This window comes from Pungitius pungitius, chromosome 1 (assembly GCF_949316345.1).
Source record: "Pungitius pungitius chromosome 1, fPunPun2.1, whole genome shotgun sequence".
NCBI classification, from domain to species: Eukaryota; Metazoa; Chordata; class Actinopteri; order Perciformes; family Gasterosteidae; genus Pungitius; species Pungitius pungitius.
Window position 1 is genome coordinate 25075182 of NC_084900.1, and position 26488 is coordinate 25101669.

General features: G+C 44.3%; 2 protein-coding genes across 5 annotated transcripts; one reads left to right on the forward strand and one right to left on the reverse strand.

Annotated features, from left to right (window-relative positions):
* The first annotated feature begins 441 nt into the window (after nucleotides 1-441).
* On the forward strand, nucleotides 442-2658 carry b3gnt7l (UDP-GlcNAc:betaGal beta-1,3-N-acetylglucosaminyltransferase 7, like). Its single transcript, XM_037478530.2, has one exon. The coding sequence runs from the start codon at nucleotides 755-757 to the stop codon at nucleotides 1979-1981; it is 1227 nt and encodes a 408-aa protein (XP_037334427.1). The 5' UTR covers nucleotides 442-754; the 3' UTR covers nucleotides 1982-2658.
* cep104 (centrosomal protein 104) lies at nucleotides 2473-26378 on the reverse strand. 4 transcript variants are annotated; one of them, XM_037478492.2, is made up of 22 exons: nucleotides 25955-26374; nucleotides 25062-25188; nucleotides 24008-24181; nucleotides 23483-23621; nucleotides 22528-22590; nucleotides 20905-20981; nucleotides 20294-20462; nucleotides 18251-18406; nucleotides 17920-18150; nucleotides 16945-17160; nucleotides 16650-16817; nucleotides 15746-15919; nucleotides 13016-13192; nucleotides 11214-11414; nucleotides 10296-10391; nucleotides 10025-10106; nucleotides 9389-9461; nucleotides 9122-9230; nucleotides 8876-9014; nucleotides 7473-7540; nucleotides 5307-5394; nucleotides 2473-4442 (listed from the first exon to the last, which is right to left on the reverse strand). In XM_037478492.2, the coding sequence occupies exons 2-22, from the start codon at nucleotides 25172-25174 to the stop codon at nucleotides 4312-4314; spliced, it is 2844 nt and encodes a 947-aa protein (XP_037334389.2). In that variant the 5' UTR covers nucleotides 25175-25188; nucleotides 25955-26374; the 3' UTR covers nucleotides 2473-4311. The 4 variants fall into 4 exon arrangements, with proteins under 4 accessions (XP_037334389.2, XP_037334391.2, XP_062419564.1 ...); XM_062563580.1 differs by lacking the exons at nucleotides 2473-4442; nucleotides 5307-5394 and adding an exon at nucleotides 5405-7216 and having other exon boundaries at nucleotides 7344-7540; nucleotides 25955-26378; XM_037478493.2 differs by lacking the exons at nucleotides 2473-4442; nucleotides 5307-5394; nucleotides 7473-7540 and adding an exon at nucleotides 7550-8437 and having other exon boundaries at nucleotides 25955-26376.
* Between the last annotated feature and the right edge of the window lie 110 nt (nucleotides 26379-26488).

The window sequence follows — 26488 nt, forward strand, 5'->3', positions numbered from 1 at the left end:
GTTTTTATAATGCTCAACTTGTGAAAGTAGTGCGTTCTGTACTATGTTAATGTAGATATACGTCAACATGTATTTGTAATGCTTTTGCTGGTTTTTTTGTGATTATTTCATTGTATTATTTTGCATTTTATTAACTAAGTTCTACCTCGTATACTTTGTACTCCCAAACGTATCGCATTATTACATTGTGTTTAGTCCCAGTGAGCGATACACCTGTATCTCTTCACTATTTCCATTCATTTAATGGAGTAAATTCTACTTTTTATCATTGTAAGCTCAATATTTAAAAACAATGCCTTGATTAAATATAAAGTGTGTATATCGGCCCGTTACGACGTCGTGGCACACCTGGTGTGTGGGAGAAATGGAATTCCCGCTGGTCCCAGATCAGTCTCGGTGATTTTGGGGGAGGAGATCTTTAGGGAGAGGGGGGGGGGTGTTTGGATGGGGAGGGGCAGGTCTCCAGTCATTCTGACACGGAAAGGCGGTGAAGAAACTTGAGGACATGTTGTGTTTCCCGCATCACATTCCCGCACCGAGAAGCGATGCTTGACTCCTCTGAGCGCCGTCATGGCACCACGGGGCCCCGGGGCCACTTCAGCTTCTGCGCTCTCACCCGCCCGAGAGCGCATCGTCTGGATTCCAAGTGAGCGGGCACGGCGGTGATGGACTTCACTCGGACCAAACGTTTTTGACACACTATGAGGCCAGAAGGTCCGGCATTCGAGGGTCCCCGGGCGCCGCACTGAGAGCCATGGATCACTTCCCCCGGAGAAAGCGGGTCGGTCTGCTGAAACCCTTACTGAGTCTGTCCCTCGTCTTTGCGTCTTTCCTCATGATCCACAAGCTGAAACTGGCAGAAAAGGACGGCGTGGGGGCCAAGCACGCGAGGGACGCCGGTTGGTGCGGCTCCAGATGTTTTCCCATCAAGAAGGGCGCCGTGAAAACTAGTTCCGACGCCCCACCGGTTGGTTTCGCAGCGGACGCGCAGCGCGTCTCCAACGGGACTCCGGCCCTCTGGGACGCGCAGGTTCTCAACTGCAGCGAGGACGCGTCCGTGAGGACCAAGGACTGGTTCCGCCGCTTGGACCCGAGGTTTCACCAGTTCGTCCTGCACAGACACTGCAGGTACTTCCCCATGCTCATCAACCACCCGGAGAAGTGCGCCGACGGAGAGGTGCACCTTCTCATGGTGGTCAAGTCCGTCATCGAGCAGCACGACCGGCGGGAGGCGGTGCGTAAAACCTGGGGCCACGAGCACACGGTGGACGGCAAGGTGATCAAAACGCTGTTTCTGTTGGGGAGCCCGACGACCGGCAAGGACACCAAGAACCTCCAGAAGCTGATCGAGTACGAGGACATGATCTACGGGGACATCCTCCAGTGGGACTTCATGGACACCTTCTTCAACCTGACGCTGAAAGAGGTCAACTTCCTCAAGTGGTTCGACATCTTCTGCCCCGGCGTGCGCTTCATATTCAAAGGGGACGACGACGTGTTCGTGAACACGCACAACCTGCTGCAGCTCATCGGCTTCAAGACGGAGGAGCGCAAGGACGCCGAGTTGTTCGTGGGGGACACCATCTCCAAGGCGATCCCCATCCGGAACCGGCAGAGCAAGTACTACATCCCCAAAGAGCTGTACGATAAGCCGTACCCCCCGTACGCCGGGGGCGGGGGCTTCCTCATGTCCTCCCAGCTGGCCAGGAGGCTCTTCGTGGCCTCGGAGGACCTGGAGCTGTACCCCATCGACGACGTGTTTTTGGGGATGTGCCTGCAGAAGCTGCGCCTGGCGCCCGAGATCCACCCGGGCTTCAGGACCTTCGGCATCACCCGACGCAAAGTGAGCCCCATGAACAGCGAGCCGTGCTTTTACCGAAGCCTCGTCGTGGTGCACAAGCTGAGCGCGCAGGAGCTGCTGCGGATGTGGAGCGTGGTGCACAGCGACGAGCTGGTGTGCGCGCAGAGGACGTCCATGTGACCCGGGATCAATCCTGATGATGATGATGATCAGTTTTGGAGCTGTGCGCATTCTGTTGCATGTCTGTACTAATTCTACTGAGTTATGGAACCAACGGGGAGCCACAACTGAGGGGGGTAATGAATAGATAAAGATGTACAGGACCAGTCACACGTGAGAAAGGGTCTAGTGCTCTATGGGTTTGTTTCACTGTGGTTTTCTCTTTCTGTGTGTCCCAATTCAAAAGGCTTTGGAGCTTTTCATCCCACTACTTGGATTTCTTTTTCCATTACGTGAAACCACTACTCCGCAGTGTGCACGTGCACACCACAGGAAGGTGACCCCTTCTGACCCCCGGTGCCATTTCAGCTTGTACTTTTATCATCCCTCATGGGCTGTAAAGGTTTTTGTGTGTGTTTGTGCGGGCATAAATGAGACTGGACTTGTTTCTTTACAACAACTGATCTTTATATCTGATTTCAACATTCATAGTGGTGATCCTCTTTTCTTCCTTTTGTTAATGTAGGGGGCTGAAATTGTACAAAATTGAATAATTGGATTGTTTTAAGTTAATATATTGTAAATGTCAATTCACGTGTGTAGAATCGGCAGTGAGGCCAAAAACCAAAGACGCTGAAAGGGCTGTAATTGTGCAGATTGATTGGCTGATCATTTAAATAAAACCGGAGTTCTGTCAACTTTGTAAAATGCAGAATTACTGTTGCATCCCTTCATCCGACGTGTGAACAAACCACAGCTGCAATGTTCAGCGTCATGTAGCTTTATTTAAACAAATACAGATAAAATAAAATAAATACTGACTGTTATGCAAATTAAAAACAGGAAAAATATACACTTTTGTGTCATAGATTCATATAAAAGCCAACGTGATGGATTGACCAAATCTAGTTTTATGCATCTACCAACAGTAAATGTCAATCAGGTATTATTTACACTACGAAAGTTACAATTTGCAAAGATCATTTAAGGATGTTTTTTGTAGGTTTGTCTCCAGCAACATCATCCTAACACTTTGCAGTACAATTGAAGTAGTACAATTTATAGCATTCAAAATAAATCCAGCAAATCGAGAGACTGAAGTCTTTTAGACCGTCAGGTTCCACTCACACACCAATGACGACAGAAATTCAACTGCATACAATAGATGCATCTCTTTTGTGTGAGTCCGGGGACGATGAACAAAGTTGTGCCATCTTGTCAAGATCGTCGGTCAGCAGAGGCAGGAAAATAAATTAACATCATATATACTGTAAACTGGTCCCTTTCGGCAAAGTGCAACTTCATTTTCGTCGATATAATTTATAGAAAATGGAAGGAGAAATGTAAGTAGATGGCAGTCTGTGGTCAACCTGTGCTCTGGTAAGATCTAGTGACCGTTTACGTATCTAATGGTATTACACAGGATTATATCCTGGGATTGTCCTCAAGAGTTTGTGACCTAAATCCCATTAAATGGAAACCCCTTTCAAGTAAAAGACATGTAACAGCTGCAATCGATTTCATGTATGAATTGTTTTGTTTGTTTGCAGAGTCTGGTGGTGTAACACTAATGACATCACTGTGATGTCATCAGTCAAAGCCTGTATTAGAGGGCGTGGAGTTTGTAAGACTGACTCGGTCTAATGAGAAGACGCCAATTAGGCACCAAAAATCGAGGACATCTTTGATCATCGGTCTCTTGTGAGTCAACTTAAAAAACGTAAAAGCTCCGGTGTACAGTATTCGGGGGCATCCAGCGGCCCGCGGTAACGCGAGCTGTCCAATGGGAAACCATGCACTCGCTCCGGGAGCCATCCATACCATAATGACGCAGCTTCAGCAGCAACAGGAGGCAGACGGGTTTGGGGTTGGAGTCACGGCGGAGAAGCCGGGCGGCCTTCAGGTGAGGCGTGATGCTGTTCCTGCGTCCTGGGCTACTGCAAAAAAAACATGGCGTCTTCAAGATGGCGGACTCTCTATGAAGACACACAGGAGAAACATAGTGATGTTTTCTCTTTCATTTCTGCCCTCCACACGGGCCAAATCGGTGGTCGACCGCTGTCGAGCCTTACGCCTCCAAGCGGGCCGAGAGCAAATTGAAATATAAGAGGCTCAAAACAGAGCTGTTCTGTAAGGGGATACCAGCCAACAGGACACGCTGTGCACATGTTGGAGAGCCCGGCAGGTGTGTGACGCCAGACTCTAGACGTATAGATAAAAGAGGGCAAGAGATCCAACATCCAGATGTCTTTTGTAAAGGTGGCGACATGCAGGATCGTGGGGAGGGTAAATGTGGGAGTGGGTTGTTGCAACAGGTAATGTTTGTTTCTACAGGTGTCTCAGGCCCCGTCTCAGTGCTTCCCCGGAGGATGTCCTCTGGCCCGGGGGGTCAAGGCCGGGATCCGGCTGCCTCGGCCCAAGGCTCGCCCTCTGGCCCCGACCGACCAGGCCTGCTTCAGGTTGGCCCCGTCGCCGGCCCTGCCTGGACACACACACGCACACACACACGACATCCGTTAAGTAAACCGTTGAAGGATCTTTAAAACGGGACACCCTCTGTTCTTGTGTGCTGTTTGTCAGTCAGCAAAGCCGCCTGCATCCCCTGTGATGTGAGTACAAACAGGCCGTGAGCATCTCCTGGCGATGCGGCTGTAGGCGGGGAGATCCCCTCGCTCTTTGATCACGCACCGTCACTGAGTCTATAAGCTGCGGCCATGTCACCAGGTTTACTGTCAATATACAGTGAAGGCCACCAAGGCAAACATGAAGACCACAACGACATCATACAATAATGAATAAGCTTTTCCGGAATACAAAAGTGCAAAACGAAAATACGTATTTCATGAGGCGCCTGTTTGAAAACTATTTCCTGGGGGAAACCCTGAAACCGTAAACCTATGAGCCACAGTTCAAATGTGTGTTTTATCTTATATCTCGGATGATGCCATCTGCGTAGAGGATTTCACAATTGGTTCATTTGGCGATGCTGGTCGTTGCCGATGGTAACGGCATATTTAAATCATATATGAATAAATAAATATTCACCCATTAGGATGATCCAATAGAAGGTGTGTGGATTGAGGAAAACCATAACACGGTGTTGAACATATCCAGCAGTCCACATCCACTCAGCAATGTGCTTACAAATGACTCAAAATGGCCACGCCAACGCCCGCCGCTACCCTCCAAATTTAATCTCGACACCTTTTTTTTTTATGTGCCTCAATTCAAGGAAACCCTCAGGGAAAAGTTACAACGTGACCATTTGACCAGCACTTTGTACAGCTTCCACATCGAGTGTTAGGGAGGCGGCTGGGGTCTGGGGGGGGGGGTGTGAATGCTTTACCTTGTGCCGGCTGGGTTCTCTGGGACACCGCAGTCCTTCGGGAGTTTTGTTTACAGCCCTCCCTCCCCATGAGGTGAGCCTTCCAGGCCTGCAAGGGGGGGGGGGGACAAAGTAGCTCAGTGAGTAGGCTCCCTCTGTGGGGCCCAGTCAACGGCTTCGCCTCCCTCCCACCAACACTGCCCTCTTTCATGGGCTCCGAGCTCACGGCTCGGCCAGCGAGGACGAGAATTTCTTTTCAGTTATTTTTCTCGTTTTATTTTTGTTTTTTTATTCGAGTGTGTGTGTGAGCGCAACTTTGAATGGGAACACAAATCCGGCTACGGTTGCACAATGATGGTCGCTGTACACGTGGGCTCACCCTCAACGTCTCTCGCACCTGATCCTACTTTGGCGATGTTTGCAAACAGACCTGAAAACTGTTAATGAGGCGCTTCATTTACACTCCAAGGTGTCGTGAGCAGAGATACGAAGGCTAAAAGGCCTTTGACAAAGCAAACATTAGTCACAGTGGTAATCAATATTATCAATGAAAGCTGTGTTCCAGCAACATCGGGCCAGTGTTGTGCACGGCTTATATGGAACAGATCACACCTGGTCCACACTGCTACAAGCCTAAGTGCTCATCTCACATGACATACATCTACCTACAGTAGAATATTTGCAAGGCAGAAAACATACACACCATTATAAAAGAGGCAATAAATGACCTGCAAACTGGGAGAGGTGATCAGGTGGTCACACTGATTCCCGGAGCGCTTGTGAGTCCTTGAAAGACGAGTTTGCATGATTCACTACACGCCGCGGCGAAGGAGACGTAACGCAAGACACATGAAAGGCTACACTGCTGTTTCATCTTTTAGTGGGGCACACAGTCTTTCCATTTTAAACTTCTCTCATCAAAAGCCTGTGAATGGACAAAACTGATGAGTGATGGATGAAAAGCTGCAAGAGCGTTGGATCGAGAGCTCTGTTTACTAGTGAACTATTTCGACTATTTGGGTTAAATAAAGTCATCTTTAACATTGAGGTTACGCCAGGTGTTCAGTGTGTGCTACTATGGTTTCCTCAATGTTACATTTGTTATGTTGACTCATATTGGAATAAGATTTCCACTAAATCTTCAACTGCAATGTTTTCCTGTCATTGATTCATCCATCATCACACACAGCAGGGAGCAATCTGCTGCAATCAAAGGAAACATATGCGTGTTCAAAAGCCTTCTTTTGTCCAGTATTCATAACTAATATCAAAATAACTGCTTTTCTTCTTAAACAAACAAGACCACAAAAAAAAGGAATTTGGGAATTTATTGAAAATAAATATAATTTATGTTTTCACAGCTTCATTTAAGATTTTTCTTCTTTGCACTTGCCCCTAAACTAACAGGAATGTAAAGAACGTGACGGTATCTTTTTCATTCTGAGACACATGAAGCAGCCCGTTGGGAACAAAGGCCGCTTTGAAGCCTGGAAAGGAGCAAAATATCAGGGTTTTACCTCGACACCTGTTTGCTCCTCCAGCCTCACATTAGATGCTTTGAGTCTCTGCGTCAATATGAAAGATAAAACAAACTCACAGAGTGAAGTCCGGGCACAGGTGGGGTGAAAATCTGAATTGAACCACGTTCCACCTCTTTAGTGCTTGGTCCACATGCTCTGATCCTATTTAAATCAAGCTATTTCTTGATTCACACAAAACATGACAGATGTCAGTCAAAGAAATGGTCCAATTATGTCTATCATGCTTTCTCAATTTTTTCTTTTACTTTAAAAACAAATCTTGTTTTTCCTTTCGATGTGTTGTACATGTGGCCTCCGCTTACTGTCTTGATGTGCTGCATGGTGTGTATTAAGGGGCTTCAAGATCCATTAAACATCTGTGGATCCTTTATTCACCCATGTTTTATACACCTGCCTGGGAAAGAAATTTTAACTTTTGTCCACCTTCTTCATTGATTAACAACCTCAAATCATAGTAAGTTCCTTGGAAACCTGGAGAATTTTATCTGATATTGTGCCGAATCCGGCTCGGTGGCACATTTGACAAGATGATTACTTCATAGAAATAGACTTTTTCTTGCTTGTTGTCTTGTTTGCCAATGCGGTCATACATGTTGTTCATGTGGGAGAGATCTTTGCGATGACAATGAAACAACCCGAATCTCACCTTCTCCCCGGGCATGAAGTTGTTGTGACACAAAGGACAGTGATTGGAGCCTTTTCCAGCGATGGGGGCTGAAACAGACACATGACACCTTTAAACGTACCTAATATACAGTTACAGAACATGTTGAGCGAAAAGGAATATAACACCCATGAAAATACACCCTAAAGGAACAGGAACATGATCTATTGCAGTTCCCTGTTCAAATTTTTGTTTGCTCCCACAACCAACAAAGGTGAGACAAACGGCAATAGAGACCTTATGCAAATCTTCCTGCAATACCCCTGCGTCCACAAGAACCAGAAGTCCCCTTAAAAAAAGCTGACCCCGGCTTTCATGAAGTAAATACTGGCAACAGGGCTGTTTGAAACTCACACTATGGGAAAGTACATACTTCAGATTCTAATCTGAAGTATGTACTTTCCCATAGTGTTTCATGTTTCAAAAGAGTTTGAATTGTGGCCACAGGTGGCTGTAGGCCGTCCTGAGGGATGACCTGGATAATATGAGATAATCTGGTCCAAATGGAACCAGAGAGAAGGTACAGCCGGAGGTCACTACATAGATACCAGAGGTGTTGCCGTTCTAGTCCTTTGCTTTCAGTCTTAAAACTGCCCTTGAGGCCCAAAATATTACCCGTACAAGCACTAAACCTAACAAGTTACTTCACTGGGCTTCCATCAAGTGCAGGATTTGTGGCACGTAATCCCCCAATTTGAGGGCGATAGAGCAAAACGAGGATCTTAACTCTTTACGGTTTAACACACACACAAAGTAATCAAGTAGGTTTTAGGGCTAAACGGTGGAATTGCGGTTATATGGCCTAGCACAAAACCTGACCTCAATGGAACGGAGCATGTGGGTTGCCTCCAAAAAACAAGCAAGATGTGCAGTACGGGCTTCACAGAGCTTCACCAGGGAAGACACCAGGTTTCTGCTTCACACAGTAACTTGATGCCCTTGTTCTCCTGTTTATAAACACAAACAGGAGAACAGAGCCAGGACAGTGTCACAGCATTGAATTTAGTCTCGAGTCTCACATGTTGGATTCTGTTAGCAAAATATTAGTGAGCATTCTGATCAGCAACTTTTATGGAAAACACAGATATGTGGAATTTGCGGCACATTTACATAGAACAAGAGCATTTTTATTTATGATCAATTTGTGTTTTTATCTATGTGCCTATTTATTGATGCTTTTAACACCTGGAACATCTCAAACTCTGGCTCGGGACCTTCTCTGCATGTCGGACTCTTATCTCCTATTACATTTCACCTCTGTCTAATCTACAACCATCCAATAAATGCAGGAAAAGAAGAAAAAAAAATCCACCGTAATAAAAACATGAATAAAAAGCATGATTCTCATCTCGCGAGGAGATGGCGACTTGAGACGGAGCACTCACAGTTGCAGCCGGGGCCCTGAACGTGGCGGCTCAGATCTTCAGAGGCCACGGCCTCCGAGCAGCGAGGGCACTGGCTGAACATGGACCTGCTGTCACACTCGCCGAGGAGGTGCTCTGTGAGGCTGGCTATCTCCACGACCTGCGGACACAACGCAGAGCTCCGTCCAACAGCGAGCAAGAAGCCCCCCCTCCTCTTTGGGAGGACTACACGCACGCAGACACCTCCTGAGAGGGGTAACCGTCTACCTGTCGACATTCGTCGCAGCGTCTCAGCATGGGACAGTGTTTCCAGTAGTGAAGGTCCAATCCGTCCTCTGTGAATGACTCATCCGTTTTACCGCAGAATATACACAGGCTGGAATAACGGGGAAAAGAATACACTATCTATAAAAGCTTCACAGAAAACAATAGACCTGTGATATCAGGATTAGATCAACATGCCATGTTCATTGTGTTTTTATTTTTATGTTACTCGAATAAACTTTATTCAAAGGACTCCATTGAGGCTCTTACTTGTCCAGATAGTTGATGGTCGGTTGGACGTCTATGCTGTCTGGTGCCTTGTTCTGCGGCACTTTTGTGACAGCTGGGAATAAAGGAGACAACATGTGTTACCGGTCACGACTGCAAACATCACTTAACAATTAACTCGCCTCATATCAGAAATATTTCAGTCCAATCAATTAAAAATCCTTAAATTGTTCGGTTCATATTCTGTTGTCATGTTTGCGATCCCCTTTCTATAGGTTCATGGTGGAATTGAATGGCTGCATTGGTGTAAAGCCTTGTTGTTCGAATGGAGCTTTTGTTTCTGTTATGGACATGCCAAGACAAGCACGGTACTTTGAGTTCAAGACTTTCGGGTGCACTGTTGCTGAACCACCGACAACAAAATTAGACACAGTAATGGCCTTTATCCCTTGTGTAAACGGCCATTCAAGTCATTCACCTTCAGATACCTTCAAAATAGTCCACAACATGTTACATGACTCTAAAGACTGCATTAGCAACATGTTGCTGATTTGTAATATGACCCTTTGTGCTTTAAAGCAATTCAACACAGAATAGTGTTTAACTCTACTAAAGCATATCTTAATGCGATTAGGAACTGAGAGCTTTTTGTCTGCTTTTCTGGACATGTGAACCTACTTGGCTTGCCAGCTTTTTGGGACTCAGCTTTTGGAGCTTCTTTCTTTGGCATTTGTCCTTTGGTGGTGTCATTCCCTCTCTCCTTCACAAGCAGACAAAGATGAACATGAATGGGTATCAGAGCACAGTTCCACATAACGTGTTTGCATATGTTCATGTTAGTTTCTGACCGAAAGCTAACATTCTACCAGGTCTCCGTGGAATCATAAAAACAAATGACTAGCCGTTACGAGAAGCCATGTAATCGCAGCATAATGACAACTCCCCCTACTGTCATCTCTTTCAAGGCGGCCAGCTGCTCCTGAAGAGAGTGGATCTCCTCCTTCTCTTTTTTCCCCTCCTGCTGACCACCTCCCTTATTTAAAATCTGGAAGAAAAGAGACTCATGGTCAGTTTTATCTGTTGCATGCTCCTCTGTGTTGGTTCTTTTTCTTCCCGTTTGTCATCATTTCAGGATCACGGATCTTTCTTGACTCGCCACGCCATCTTGAAAACTAAACCGCTTTAAGCTGTCCAGACTCTTACAGCCATTATGTAATGGGGAGGCTAGGTCCCCAACAATGCCAGTGAAACACGGTCACTGTGTGAGTCACTAACTTTACGGTAACACAAGCAGACTTGTTCAGGGGCTGTGGTGGTGGATTCAGCAAACAGCAAATCCTCAACAACATTTTGTGAAGTTGGAGAAGTCCGGTCGGTTCCTAGTGCAGGATTTGGAAGAGGTGCAACATTTTGTCTACAGTGTACCCCAAATATCTTTATATTATTCATAAATGCATGTCGTGGAGAGTTTATTTCGGTGAGTAAAAGATGGGAGAAGAAGGCCGTGCTTGCTTTGGCAAAGGAAGCAACGGAGGCCGCTGGCTTTTTGCAGAACATGAAACTCTGTTACTGTCAGCTTGGAAAAAATAAAAAAGGCATGACGTCATTCAGTCCTCTCTAAAACGATCAAGAGAGTGCTCCCATCTGCCATGTCTGACAGTTTCACTGCCCATGTACCAGCTGCTCCTAGATGACTACGTCAACGCGGCTTGTCAGTTAGATGCAAAATAATGTTGCATTTTCCCGAATGGAAAAAAAAGGAGATTTCTGTTATTTAGTTTGTACCTTATATTATATACCTTTAGTATACCTAAGTGAAGATGGTGTTAATGAAAGATTTGTTTGCAAAAAAAAGAACGTTTCTTGCCTGACTGTCCACCGGTTTTCCATCAATCTTTGAGAAGCCATCAAAGAGGGTTTTGAAGAGACAGTTTTTTCGTGCCACAGCGTTGTTGGGCGGCAGGTAGTGGAGAACCGCCGCTGTGTGCTGCTGGTACATGGATAAGATGACGCGCACAGCCAGACCGCGAACCGCTGATGCATTGTGCTCCAAAGCCGCTGTACAGAACTGACAGAAAGACAACATGGGAACAATGAGCGGGAACTCTGACTGACATCCCATTACGGAGTTTCTGCCTTGGTTCAACCTATTGAACAGAGACACCTTTGTTGGAAATAAGAAACATGCGGGCAACTCTCCAAAGAGGAAGTCTTTTGTATAAATATGTTTTTTTTTTACCATGAGAACCGTGAATTCACCAAGTTTCCAGTCGTCATTACCCCATATGCAAAGGTGAATGACAAGGAACTGTTTCACTAGAAGCGTGACAAAAGGAGAGATCATTGCACGTAATTCATGTGCAAAAACCGCAACATTATTCAGGAAGTAACTTCAAGGGAAATGCACATCATGACGTAGAAAGAGCCCATAACCCGACACAGTCTTGTGTGCAGAGAGCACAATGGCGGTGCCGCCAGAGGAGAGCGTTCAAACTAAACTGCGTATGAAGGCCAGCCGGCCCTCGTTCAACCGGTTCTGGGACAGTTTGCCATTATTCTCTGTTGTCTCAGCCGTCCACTTCTCATTTTAATTACAAGAAATTCAATCACCCCCTTTTTCGCCCTCTGCCTGCCGCTCCGGAGCAGATCACCCAGGTAACAGCAGGGGGGAAAAGGAAAAATGCTCAAAACATAGCTTGGCCAACACTGTAGAGCTGTCAAGAGGGCTGGTGGGGATATTTAAAGAGGAAGATACCCTAGGAGGATTTACTTTGGGTTTCAGGATTCAGTTGTCCTCGAGTTAGATCAGGGTTCCCACGGCTTCTTTTAGCACCGCATACCGGTTTAATACGAAGCAATTTACTGTCTATCTCCCTCCCATTGACTTTCTCTTTCTACATCTGTGGCCTTTGCACTGCTGGAATAGGGGGAGGTCTGTACTGAGGGCTTCTAAACTTCGAAGCTCCATCCAATGTCTCCCAGGCACACAAGGGAGAAAGCCAATACAAAGAAGACAGGCGCTGAGCACGCACGCACACAAACACCGGCCACCCGACGCCATCCGTGTGCCTTTGGCTTCAGAGTGGTCAAACCTGACAATTTGCTCTTGCTGACAAAAGATGTGTCGAGGGGGGAGCGGAGGCGGGATGGGGATGGGCAAAGGACCGGTCGTAAACTAGGGAGGGGAGGACAGGGGCGGTTTGTTGTCCTGCCCGGCCTGGTCAACAGTTTAGATAGTTTGCACGTAGATATTAGGTCACTGCTGGAAACCGGAGGAGGGGATGTGAAGTGGATGCCAGTGGTGACGACATAGTCTCAGCTGTGCAGGGCTTTCTCACATCCTGTCTGGAGGAACTGAATGGCCACGGAGAGCCAGGGAGGGACTGAGCTCCTTTCAGTTCGTCACCGTGTAATATCTAAGCCAAATGTAATGGAAAATTAGCCCAATGGAAGCCAATTTTAAGTGAAATAACTGCTTCATACTGTATGAATCAATATAGAGTACTTGTGCATTCATGCTGCCGTGATTGCTATTTCCAGATTTGGAAGAGATCAGATTGATACAAACAGAAATGTGCAGAATCAGAAGCCAGAATCATTCACAATGAATTAAAACACAGATGCAAAAAAATAGGTCATTTTGCACCATTTGGGTCCATTTGGGTTTACCGTCATGACGTTGTCCAGGGTGAAGCCAGAGTTTTCCGTCCCCAGTTCAGCAAGCAGCTTCTGGAGCAGCTCGACCCTACTCTGAGCCGGACGGGAGGGGAAGTTGGACTTGAAGGGCTTCACCAGCTCACCAGGGATTACATGCAGAGCGCGTACATCTTTCAAAACTGCAATTTCCTAAAAGGAGGACACAAAGCAGAGACAACGTTTTTGGAACAAACGCGGTGCGATGTCACGGTAGAGCGGCAGGCTAGCCACTTTAAAGCAGCTATGGTATGTGTTCTGGACGGTAAGACACTTGTAAAACATATGTGTGGTGATTTGTCATTCAACACGAGCAACTGCTGGAGAGACAAGTCGTGACAGAGAATACAAGTGGAAAATTACACTTTTGGAAAACCTCCTCTCAGTTGTGTGCCATTCAAACCTCATCGGGTGAGTGGAATGTATGTCGGAAATTTGGCAGACACACAAAAAAAAAAAAACCCACATATAATTTGTTCCCATCGTAAAAAGAGGCATTCAGTCATTGCTCTGAGATCCAGAATGGGAGGGCGGTGATTTCAGAGGGCTGCGACTCATGGCACTGGTGTGCACAGATGTTGCCAGAGTTGAACTGGTTGAAAGAGAAGCTGCTGTAGCTCCTAAAGACCTCCATCCCTCTATTACTCATCAGACACACCAAGGCGCGGGTCACACCGCGACAGACTCCAGCTGGCCGGCGCACACTGCGCAATGTGCTGACATGAGCCTGGTAAAACTTTCAGTAAAGAGACAACTTCCAGTACTGGTGGCTCTCTCGGGTCTTAGAAGGAGCCATCAGATGAACTACAACGTGGGCCGATAGTCTGAAGGCCCGGGCAGAGCCTAAACGACACCTCACACACCTCCCAACCCAAGGAACAGCACAGTGCAGCGTGCACGCAGGGAATCCAAGCCCGTCCACGTCAGCCTAAGCCGTGACGAACTGCTTTAAAAATTAATTAAATAAACACAACCGCATGGGCGTTCACTAGGATTGGTTTGTTTATGTATTTGCATGTAAACGTACTTCAGCTAGAAAACAAAAGCCTGGTTTATCCGCTCTCTGCATCTCAGTTACATGCTCGCTTAGAAAACAGTCTCATATGTCATAGCGTTTTTTTCCTACAATTGTCCACCTGTCGCCATGCACGGCAGTTCCGCTCCGACACGCACGCACCCTCACAACCAGCAGACAGAGATTGCAAGGCACCGGTGGGACACACTGCACAAGTATGAAGTGTGTTACTGTAATAGCATTATTCTACAGCCTGCAGTGGGTCATAACAACATTACAGGCTCTTATTGTGTCAGTTCTAATTCAAAGGGGAGTGTAACCGTGTGAAAACAATATGGAGCGTTTCCACTCCACTTTTAAACAACAAAAGGTATCCTTGGCTTTGCCTGACTTTATATTGTGCTGGTGGAACAATGCCTTCAAAATACGATGGCATTCACCGTGTTTTGAAGGTGAGGACACACATTTCATATTTCTTGGAAGAATAGTCTGTTTTTTAAGACATAAATGTATATTCTAAAAACACAGAAGATAGAGACCGTGCAGCCAGTGTTTACTAGTTAAAGTTTGCCCTTGAAAGAAAGTTGGATTTCTCACATGTTGGGACTATTCCCTCTATTTGCTTACTCTGGAGCGAGTAAATAAGGCACCTTAGAGGTTTGATGGACGATCGGTGGCTGCTGTCCATCAGACTGGCTTCATCTGAATGGAGCCTAATATTTTCCATTTAAACTAAACAAATATAACAATTACCATAACAATTATATTGCACAAGTCATTGTGAGTGAAGTTGTCTGTGATTTTAACTGATTATTCAAAATACGAATGAGATTTATCTTAACGGACATAAACCTTAATAAGGAAAGGGAAAACAAAGGATTATTATTTTAATCAATTGACAGATAACAAATGTATTGACTGTTAAAGTAAGTGCCTTGCAAAAATGACAATGTAAATGTCAGGATTCAAATCAAATAAGACATTGCAACTACACTGTTTAAAGACAAATTTAAAAGGTTTTTATTATTTAGTTTTTGAATAAATTCAACTGCTTGAAAAAGACCATGATATGAAGGAATAATTATGGGCTTTAAACTGATCAAAAGGGTTTAATCATCCGGTTATCAAATGATTTTCTCACACTACTAAAAATCACTAACCACAACATATCCACCCAGCTATGAATCATGGCATATTTTATCCTCTCTGACGCATTTGGAGGTTACGAAACATGTCACTCCGCTTCAATGACCACAGTATGTTGAGCAAACTTCTGCCTGCATGTGGTAATGGTGGGATCAGGGTCTACAGAATGATCTTTTTAAAAGGAACAATATTTCTTTCATGTGTACTCACAGCTCCTGGAATTGTCAAATTAGTATGGTTGATAGATTTTATGGAAAAGGAGAAATTGATCCAGACTCTATTCTATCGTCCCACCATCTGTTTATTCGTAAGCTCTGACCAATACAGTTTCAACTTCCTTGTCTATTATTGTATTTTGTTATATGGAGCCATTGTGTATCTGTCTATGACCACACTGCACCGCAGTATGATCATTGTGATGTAATCTTCAATTGGAACTCTCAGAAGTGTATTATATCCTCACTCCTCTGACTTGACTTTAAAAACATAAATACTTTCTCTGTACTGTGCCACATTTACATGTCAGTCCAGTGTGTTTTCAATACCTGAATGAAGGCTATGGCTGTGCCCCGGAGGCGGCTCACTGAGTCTCCAGTCCGGGCCAGCAGGCTGGGCCAAGTCTGATCTATGCAGTGGCTCACCTCGGCCCGGCCCAGCCCCAGACCTGGGACCAGCTGGCTGAGCAGCAGCCGCAGCAACTTCAAGGAGGCGTGGAAAACCTAAGGAGAGAACCAGTGGACGTTTAGCTACACACTTAGTGGACTTTCTGAGAGAAGCTAGCACCAGGGTGGTGTCAATTAGCAAAGAGGCTAGACTTGGCAATGTTTACTTTGAGTTGGTTACAGTTGGCAGATGTGGAGGGACAATCAGTGAAGTTAAGAATCCAATAAGCTGCATTTTTTACAGGTCAATTGTCATCAATGTTTGTAGCATTTTGCAATTAATAGGCAGATTTAGACATAACAAAACACCCTGACCAACATTCAGACACAGGATGGGATTACATGACATGGCAGATTAGAGCAAAATTGGAAGAGAAAGACGTATTTAATAAGTGAAGCAGCTAATCAGCAGCTACGGTGGCCATGAAGATAAATAACTTGAATTATTGAAGCACTACTCTGTTTGTTACCACACGCTATAGATGACTTCCAGAGAGCGGTTACAGGGCCATCCTTGTCAAAACAGTTTGTTTAAGGTAGACCAGCTGCGGGAGAGAGAACTAGGGTAGCATATGGGACAGGGTCAACATTGTTAGGAGTGTGCATGGGTGTGCTTGTGATTTGACTCATGAACGTTAGCTCTGTTTGTAAAATGAATCCAGAGAACGTGATTTACTGAGACTTTGACATTGATAAAAGTAAAAATATCCTCTACGGCTTAACAGGGCATCTTTACCGGCAAAGGTTTCTGTTGAAAGAACGTTTACACTTGGACAACGTGACTCACAGATGACACTTTATCCAGGAGGGACTTCTTGACCAGGAAGACAGCAGCTCTGGTCATGTTTCTCAGCTCCTCCTTGGGGGTGGCGGGTGATAGCTCCGAAAGCTTCTTGTACACAGCCAGGAGAGCATTCTCTCTGTAGGACCAGGTTTTGGAATACACCCCGGCCACCTGGAATAGAAAGAGGGGCTGAAGATGAACATAATAATAATATGTTTCACATATAGTATAGCATGAGTAGAGATGAAAACACTTATCTCGCTTAGAGAGCCAGGTGTTTCCAAATGATTTTTCTTACCACGCTTTCTCCATAGACCTCTAGTGGAAGGCTGGCCTCTCTCTGGGCCGTCTCCGACAGGGGCTCTGGCTCTCCGCTCACCTCGGGGCTGTGTGCAGCCCTTTGAGAAGCAGGCTGGGGGAAGCGCCGCTCTGTGGAGGACAGAGCCTCCTCCACAGGCCGCTCCGTCCTCAGAATGGCCGGTAGCGGCCTCTCGTCATGAGGCACACAGGTAACCTTTCAGCACAAGACCACAATGGTATTGAAAGCTTGGAATAAGATATTTTAATTACACAAGCAAACATCTTTTCTTTCAAATTGAATCATCAATACTGTTCTGTATTTATCAGCACACAGAACAATAACTTGTTTCTCTTTTGTACATTTAGGTCTGTCCATCTTTTTGAAAAATGTATCATCTTCCACATTCCCTTTTTTTTCTCAACTTACTCTCACCTTCATTTGTAGATCATTCGACATCGCGATCACAATGAACGTTTAACCCCACCTTTCCACGCGGCCAGCACTGTCTCCTGTGGCCCGAGGCCCACTGGCACCCTGCTGCCTCGTACAAGGTTCAGAGCCCTGCTATGGGGCCAGGTTGGCAGCCGCCGGAGTCAGCCAACTGTTGCACGCTTTTAATTAAATAGTGAAACCCAAACCTGCAGTAGGACAAGTCCTAGTAGGTGGTGAGTAAAGGATAAAAGCCCCCGCTGGTCACAATCTCCCTGTGTGCTCCGTGTTCCAACGCTACAGCGGCTTACGTCAGAGGACATGTTCCCCAAGGTGTTGCAGTAAGCTAGGTTATTCTTACAACAATAAACTAATTTGACCCCAGAAGAACAAGCTTCTGGTAAAGCCCTACAAAGTACAATGCATCTGTTATAGTTTTTAAGTACCTGCAAATGTTGCTCATGATGGGAAGTTGATTTTTATAACGTTGATAAGCTTGAATTAATAAAAACTTGGAATGAAAAGAAACAACGGGTCTCTTACGTCTATCTTAGGCACAGCAGAGACGGGGGTGCACGGGGGGTCCGGCTGGCTGCTCGGTTTGGCCACAGCGGTTTCTGTGTCCGACTCGTGGTTCTGGGGAGCGCTCGTATTTTTCCCCTCCATGGATGTGTTTGTGGACACAAGGGGCCCAGTGGGGGAAGGACGGTGACCAGGAGAAGGCAGGGGGGCAGGAGGATCGCGGGCTGAGGATGAATCTGCGGCCTGTGTGATCTGTTAACAAGGTGAAGGCAGAATAAGTGATGAACACCAACACCTCGGATAAAAATATCCAGATAAACAGGTGAAGCACCTCCATCTAATGTTGACTGACCATTGCCATTTCCAGCACGTTGTGGACCTCCAGCTGCTGGTAGACGCTCCTCCTGTACTCTTCCATCAGCTCTTTCTTCCTCTTGGCCAGGTCGTAGTCTTCCTTTTCGATCGCACATCGCTTCTCCACATCGTATCGAGCCAGACGCTCGCCGACCTGGAAGAGCCCGGGACGAGGAGAGGTGAACATAGCCCTGCTGTGACGGACCGATCCTTTAGTGTTTGTTTACAGAGGGGAACGAGGCGGCGGGGCTGATGTACGACATCGATGGCCTCAAGATGGCTTCGATTTATGTTGGTGCGAGCCTTCATTGGCCAAAGGTCTTTGGGATGTTTGCTATCTTCATGTAGCACTGCTGAAAGTTAAAGTGGTTGTTGTGCATTAGGCCGGCGCTCCTGATACATCTGACACCTTTAGAAACAGATATCTTTTTTGCACATTGATTTGGTGCTGATCTGAAATACAATTCCATCCGCCCTGGTGTTGTTCTTGGCACGGCTGTTCCTTAAAAGGTTACTTCCCCGATGTTACTGTGTTTCCGCAGCATTGTTTGTTAATACTTTGGTGTCATGCAATGATCCAGAATCATGCTTTAAACACAATATGAGCTGAATTATAGTTTAAAAAATAATAGAGCCCAGCGACACTTATATCACTAATAATTATGGGCTGGAAATTTGACCAAAACTTCTAGTAAGTGCGTAAATGACGTGAAGCTGCGAACAAAGTGCCAAGTGACACAGCCGGAAGAGAAATTTGGCAAAACAAAGAGGTGCCATGAACACGACAACTGCCATCTGCTTTCAGACATCATGTAATCAATTGATGTAACCATCAAAAAACATCCCCAGACTACCTGGGAGGAGGGACGACAACAGATTTTCTGCATGACTGCCTTGGCAACTGTTTTGTCTGCAATGTTAATATGCCATATGCGAGTGTCAGTGTGAGTGTGTGTTTGTTATCTGGTTACAAAAAGGATTGTTTGCTGGTTGGAAGTGGGAGAGACCCCACCAGATGACCATCACTGCAGCTGCTGAGCTTATTAAGAATTCATGGTCAGCATGGTAACGCTGTATACAAAGGATGTCGGTAACAGGAATCTGAACAATGTTTAACAACTACTGTTACAAACAGCGGTGAATGGAGGGGAGATCCAGGTAAAAGATCTTCTGCCTTTTGCTGGAAGAAATACTTTCAGTAACCAGGGATATTTAGCATATGTGTGCTTATGTGTGTCTGCGTGTACACATACTGCTTGTTTGTACTGAAACAAAGGGACATTCTCCAGACCCCACAATGCAACTGTCTGGCTAGATTCTAATTGTCAAAGTGAAATGAAAGAGAGAAACGACCCGGTCGTAGTGTACGTGGCCGCCATGATAAGGGCTGTTCGAATTCCCCAATGCTTAGGAAAGGAAATGCTTCCCTACTTACCTCCTTTAGCATAGGAAGCACTGGACCATCCTTTACGAAGGAAAGGAGATAATTCTGTCCCACAATTCCTTGCGGCGGCAATATTTAAATAGTGACGTATAATTCGGCCGAATTAATGTTCACGACCGAGAAACGCAGATCATGTCAAGTAACCTTTAGCAGAACTCATTATATTGCAGCCATGTTAATAAAGTTATGCTTTGAACAGGGTTGGTTTGTGTTGTCTGCATGACACAGTACTGTAACAACAAAAGGACAAAGATATCTAAGATGCTTCTTTGTTGTCCATCTTAAGTTGCAGTTTGGCTGACGTCACTAACATGCGTGTCCCGTTGCTCCCTAACTACGTAGCTTAGTTGAAAAATAACAGTGAGTGCTTATTGGTTTTCTTGCCGAGAAATACATCCCAAAGTCGAATAGATATTCCTGTCTGTGTGGTCAGTATAGAGCACGAGCTGGTTGCCGATTATTTGAGGTCAGCCTGAAATACATCTTTTAACTGTTTTTAAGCCATTTTTAATCATTGATTGTAGTCAATTAACCGAAAAGCAAATTGACATAGGGGGGACATCCTGGTATTTGTTGGTGCCCCAGCGCCTACGGTACCTTCTGCAGGTCGGCGATGGCCTGCTTCAGATTCTTCGCCTGCTCGTATTTCTCCCGCTGGACCATCTCCTGCTTCTTTTGGTCCAGGAGTCGAATGATGTTGGCAACTTCGGGGTCCTGGTACATGTCGAAGGCCAGGTCATCCAAAGGGGAGAAGGACTCACATTTACTGGGCGCAAAACAGGACACAAAAACAACAAACTTAAGACATTAAAACAATTCTTTCTATACGTCAGGTCTGAACTTGTTACACTCGCCAAACATGTTGAATATTGAGAACAGCTGATGATCCCGGAGTAGATTAGGAAAACATGTTGCTATCAGTCAAATGGGCTGAGTATTGTGCAAATCCTGATCAAAGGGGGAAAAACATGGATCGACCCCCAAGGAGTGAGACCCTGCGGTGAAACGTCCCTGGGGGGTTGATATTAGAATTAAAAGAAAAGGAATATTTCGAAATGTTTTTCTCCCTGTGCGGGCCACCACCTGCATTGTCTTCAAATGTGTGTGACCTTGAAAGCCTTATTGGTTATTTTCCAGACTCAATGGCTTTGTTGAACAATGTTCTTGTCACAAGACAAAGAAACCAGGGTTCAATGGCCTAACCTCACCCCATGAAGGTCGTATCCAAGGCGGCTTCCAGCTGGGTACTGTTGAGGTACTGTTCGATCAGCTGCTCTCTGCTTGGCTGGGGGTAAACAGATGGGGGAAATGTCACACACACATGCATTTATCCTCTTGTGTCACTGTGCCTGGGAAGACCTAATAAATGTAGAAGTACTTCAATAAATTAAAAAAAAAAAATCAAATGGCAGTAACACAAGTACAGTCACGTAAATCAAACGCTAATCATTAATTAGTGCCTTTAGTGGAGACCAGTAGCCCGCTGTTTACACTGCGCTCACCTCAACGTGTTCAATCCTTACAACCACAAGACGTGTCTACTCATGATTTCACTTCATGTTAGCCAGAATTGAGTAGAAACTCGAGCAATACTGTACACTACTCTATTCATACAGTATGTAATTATTCTGACTGAAACGAGAAGCTAACATTTGTTCATAGAGGGCAAAGAGCAGGCAAGCAGCTTCAGATTCCATACAAAGGAACACAGTGAGATCACAGATTTTAAGAGTCAGTATTTCAATATAATTGAGGTGAATTTAATTTAGCCTGGGATTTGCAAACCATTGAAACAAAGGATATATATTTAAAAAAAATGAACTGCAATGTGTGTTTCCGCCTCTACATCTGTCACTTCAGACAAATATAGAGGCGTTGCAAAAGGTTTTGTGGAAAAAGCCCTCATAGGAAAGCGTTGGCGGTGTTCTGTGAAAATGGTCCAGCGCCACAGTACACATAACTATAAAATACACACCTACGCCTTCTGCCACTATACCTGCAATATCTAGGAAAAAGCCCACGGTGTATATTATGAAATGGGTAGGATGGAAGAATCCCATTTTGCTGCCTCAGGGTGCTGGTATGATGTATGCCGGCGATGTTATTAGTGACAACTGGGCTTTTCCCATTACATAAGTGTCCGTGTCAAATGCCTGTTAGATGGCCATTTAGGTCAGTGACCACAAAGACAAACACACCAAGTCCAGTGTGCATCATTTAAAGGATTTTTGTGAAAAACAAACACACAAAACAAACGCAGCTTCCTCCGCCATGAACAAATATAAGAGAACAAGATCTAGCCGACCCTCCTGTGGTGGAGGTGCTCCGAGTCGGATTAGTGGAGCAACAATGCACAGCCTGTTTGCTGGAATCTCTGCAAGTTTGTGTCCTTGTCTTTCCATGTCTTTGAGCCTTGTGTGCATGTGTGTGTGTTTAAAGGTGCTCTCCCTCATCCAGGACCTGTCCGTCTGCAGAACTATCTGATTACACTGGCTAACTAAAGGCCTCCTGTGTGATTACATACTACCTTCCCTCTGTGTCTCATTACTACATTCCTGACACTTATACATGTGCCTACACACACAAACCCTCCAGGTAAACACAAGCAAGCAAATACTACATAAGATGCCGATACAATAGCACATAATAATAAATTATATACAATACTTGACATGCCAATGCCTGCAATGTCAGAGGACAGATTAGGAGACGTCACTCAACAGTGTTCTAATTGACTGATGACAACACAGCAACATCTCACAGAACTGGAGCTCCACCCAGTGCTGTGCAGATGTAAGTACAGGGACGAGGGACAGCTGAAGAAAACTTACAATCGTGTTGAAAGCGTTGCCATCCAAAGAATCTCCCAGAACATTAATGGCAACCAAAGCAACCTGAAATCATAAAAAGGTGTTGATGAAGGGGTTGAATAAAAATGTGAGTGTCGGGAACTCAATAGTGGAAGTACAGTGATTCAGCCCAGTTTAAGGTGCAAGGCCGGTTCATGTTTTGTATTCACACCAAAAGCCAGAAAATAAGAATCTATTCTCCTATTCTGAAGAACAAAGTGCTGTTGGTGTAGTCAAAGCCTAGTCTTACTTTTCCTTTCTTTCATCAATGAGCCACACTGGGGAACATATTCTTATGTTCTTATGTTATGATGAACACACTGTGTTACGTTTTGAGTCAATCACACATTCACCAGCCAAACAGCTAAAACCCAATCTATTAACAGGGTTTCAAAACCTTGACATTGATAACTGGAAGTGCATTTATGACATTTAAGGCACATTTCTAAAACAAATGCAATATACAAAACTGGCAAAAGACTAAAGAGCCACAATGTATTTTATAGGGGGTTGAGAATGTCCAATAAGCTCATGTCTCATGATAAATATGTGAATACATTTTTAGAAGTTGGTCAAGCAAATTATGATCTAACTAGTCATTCGCATGGATGCACTATCGAAAAGGCAAGATTATGAAGTCAAGGGTATAATTGGCAAGATGAGTGTCTCATAAAGCAGTCACTCAATACAGAAGATAACTTCAATATGTTTGAAAATTAATGTTTGAAAATCACTGTTTGAGAGAAACGGCTAGAGCTGCTGTTATTGGTGAGTTTCTTTTAAACATGATTGTGTTGTTTATTTATTTTCAACGGAATTTAATTCTGGAAAGCTAAAAACAAGTAGAACAACACTCACAGTTCGGATTGGTCCTTCTGTGTCAGCTAAACATTGTTGAAATGTAACCAATTTGCAATGTTACCGTCCAACAGACTACCTGATTGTGGTGGTTGTAATGGTTGACATGGTTCCTATGGAAGGTGATTCTCAGATACGTTCCGATGGCGTCTACGTGGACTGACTTCAGCTCCCGCGCTTTGAAGCCTGTCTTCTCATTATCTGACAAAGACACGTACCTGCAATTGTGGTACAATGTTGCTTTTTAGTTCAACACCTCTGCAGAGATATAAAAGACTGAAATGCATTCCTACATTCTGTGCAACTGTATTGTATCCTCAAAAATAATGCATAGATGTTTAATCAGTAGTTAACACAAAAAGATTTACATTGCACAAAGGATAGTGGTATTATGTTGGAGACAAATGCGCATCCCACTGATCCCACACATGGCCTTGCTTACAGAATTGCAAAATAATAAATTGTAACTCTTTTCCTCGTGAAAAATATTGTTTCTCATTCAAATCTTGTAAACCACCTTGTATTGACATTATGCTCAGTTCTAGTAAAACAACACAGAAGGATGCCAGTGGAAAACTCAGCCTGGTCGAGTCTGCAGTCTCACCCGAGTCTGCGAAGCTGCCCAGGGAACGCAGAGCCGCTGGTTTCAGGAAGGGTGTCTCCAATGTGGAACTCAACCTTGGATGGGATGAGGTACTGGTGGCCCAGAAGCTGCAATTTCCTCACCCTACATCTCTCCGCTAGCTGTAGGGTGACGTACTGAGGGTAGGAGCACAACCTGCGGAAAATGATGTGTTTCTTTCAAAAGGAAGCCCAAATTAATGAAAAACTGCTTCGGCTAAATGTTTCATGTTGTTGAAAGTAAAGCACTGTGGTTATAGACAATGCGTTTTATATTTAGGGTCTACATCAGGGGTGTCAAACTCATTTCAGGTTCGGGGCAGAAACTGCCCAGTTCGACCGGATGCGGGCCGACGGTGGGCGCTGACGGTCCGGATTTGGCCCGCGGGCCGCGAGTTTCGCATATGTGAATTAAGCACCACATAAAATGATGTGGCGGGCCACATCTGGCCAGCGGGCCTTGAGTTTGACACATGTGGTCTACATTAATCAAAGTTTTGTGTTTCCACTCATTGTAAATGTGCAATAGTTGCATAGGGCAGTGCGTTTGCAATTAGTAGCATTATATTATAAATACACTTTAGGTCAACACAGTACAGCCAATACAGCACAATTAAATATATACATTTATTACAAAGGTAGAAAAAATATAAAAATATTTAATTAACTGTTATAAGGTTATGGTAGGATAAATATAGACTAGATATCATCCAAATTTTGTATAATCAAAACTACTCAATTTGTCATTATATCCATATTACTGATGATTATACATCAAAAATCCCCATTGGGTAAATATTTAGTAAAAGCCACATTGGTCAATCCTACAATATTGAGGCAATATTGAAGTAATAGGTAAATGGTGACGTTTAATTTTCTCACACCCTAGGTTAGGTCAAGCTGAAGTTAAAGTTAGTTTGAAATTTAGTTATTTTTAACTTGGATTTAAAGTGAAAGATTAATCTAGAATTATTCCAAAATATTTGAATATAGGCAAAGGATCAGCGTTTCTCCTCGAACAAAAACCTTGGCTTTACCTGCTAGACCTCCAACCGTTGACCGTGGGTGCATGGACCATGAGCTCCTTAGCACTGAAGATGTCCTCATGACTTGAAGAGTTGACCACAATGAATCTTATCTTTCGGGGCATCCCTTTGATGTACACTGAAAGGACACAAAAAAAATAAGAAATGCATATATATTTAATAAACTGAAAAGAGCACATTTAATTGGTGACAGTAAGGAAGTTAAATATGGTATTGGGCGAGATTGCACAATTTATGTATTAATTCTATAGGCCTGTAATAGTATTTTCTAGAGTTGATATACTAGAAATGAGAGACAAATTAATTGTTAACTAACTCAGAATAACTAATTTTTAAAGGAAAAACAGATACGAGATCATATGTGTTAATTTAAATGCATAGTTATACGTTACAATAAAAGCGTATATCATTAGTACTAACAATGGTTAGTTTTTTGACACGTGGGGTTATGTGTTGAATATGTGCGCGTGTGAACATATGGCGAAAGCCAAAGGATTAAAGATTTGTTGAAGGATTTACTTGGGACAATGAAAATATTAAACGGCCAGTTATGTCCGTTGGCGCATGTTTCGCATCTATTCGGGTAAAATAAGTTATTCTTTATATGTTATACACAAGCCTCATTAGGTAGGGGCATCGGGAGGAAGCGGGCAGATAAACCCTCCGTACTGACTGCAACATGTTTGGCACTAATGCTAACTAGCTAACAGCGACTCAATCAACCAAAGTGAATTAGCTGGTCTTCAGTGACGCTAGCTGTATTTCAAAGGTATTTTGACCAGCTAATTGTCCTGACAACTGTATTTCACTCGAAGCTATATTTTGTTGTTACACATTTTAAATTAATCAGCCGTTTTTTTGAGATTATAGAAAAAATATCTTACCACGAACATAAGAGTACTATTTACAGGTTGTAGACCCATCTCCATAACCACCGCTGACAACACCAGCCCGCACATGCGCAGTAGAGGGGTGGTCGTCATTCGCACTGGATTGTCGTAAATGTAGTTTTACATGCGTGCAAGTTGTTAAGACATTCATCACTATTCGTTTGAGTAAAATCTACTTCGACCAACCCCTGCTTGTATAATGTGTCTACTTAACTGTTGAATAAACTGTTATATCGATATACGTATTCATAACTTCTTATCTGTCCTGGCGGAAAGAAGCATCGTGTCTGTCAATACTAGAGTATGACAGGAAGCCAAACATGTTGTCTCCAAAGTAAAGGCATAGCATGTAAAAGGTAACTTCATTAACAGGTAAGGTCTTACAATATGGCAGAAAATCTGCAGTAGTACGCAACTATAAGACTAGTGATAAAAATGTTAAACAATAAATGCTACTAATTAAAAATAAATGTGTTGGCCCTATAATGAAAGCAAGCAATTCTTCAATAATTGAAGCTTTCTGAGAAA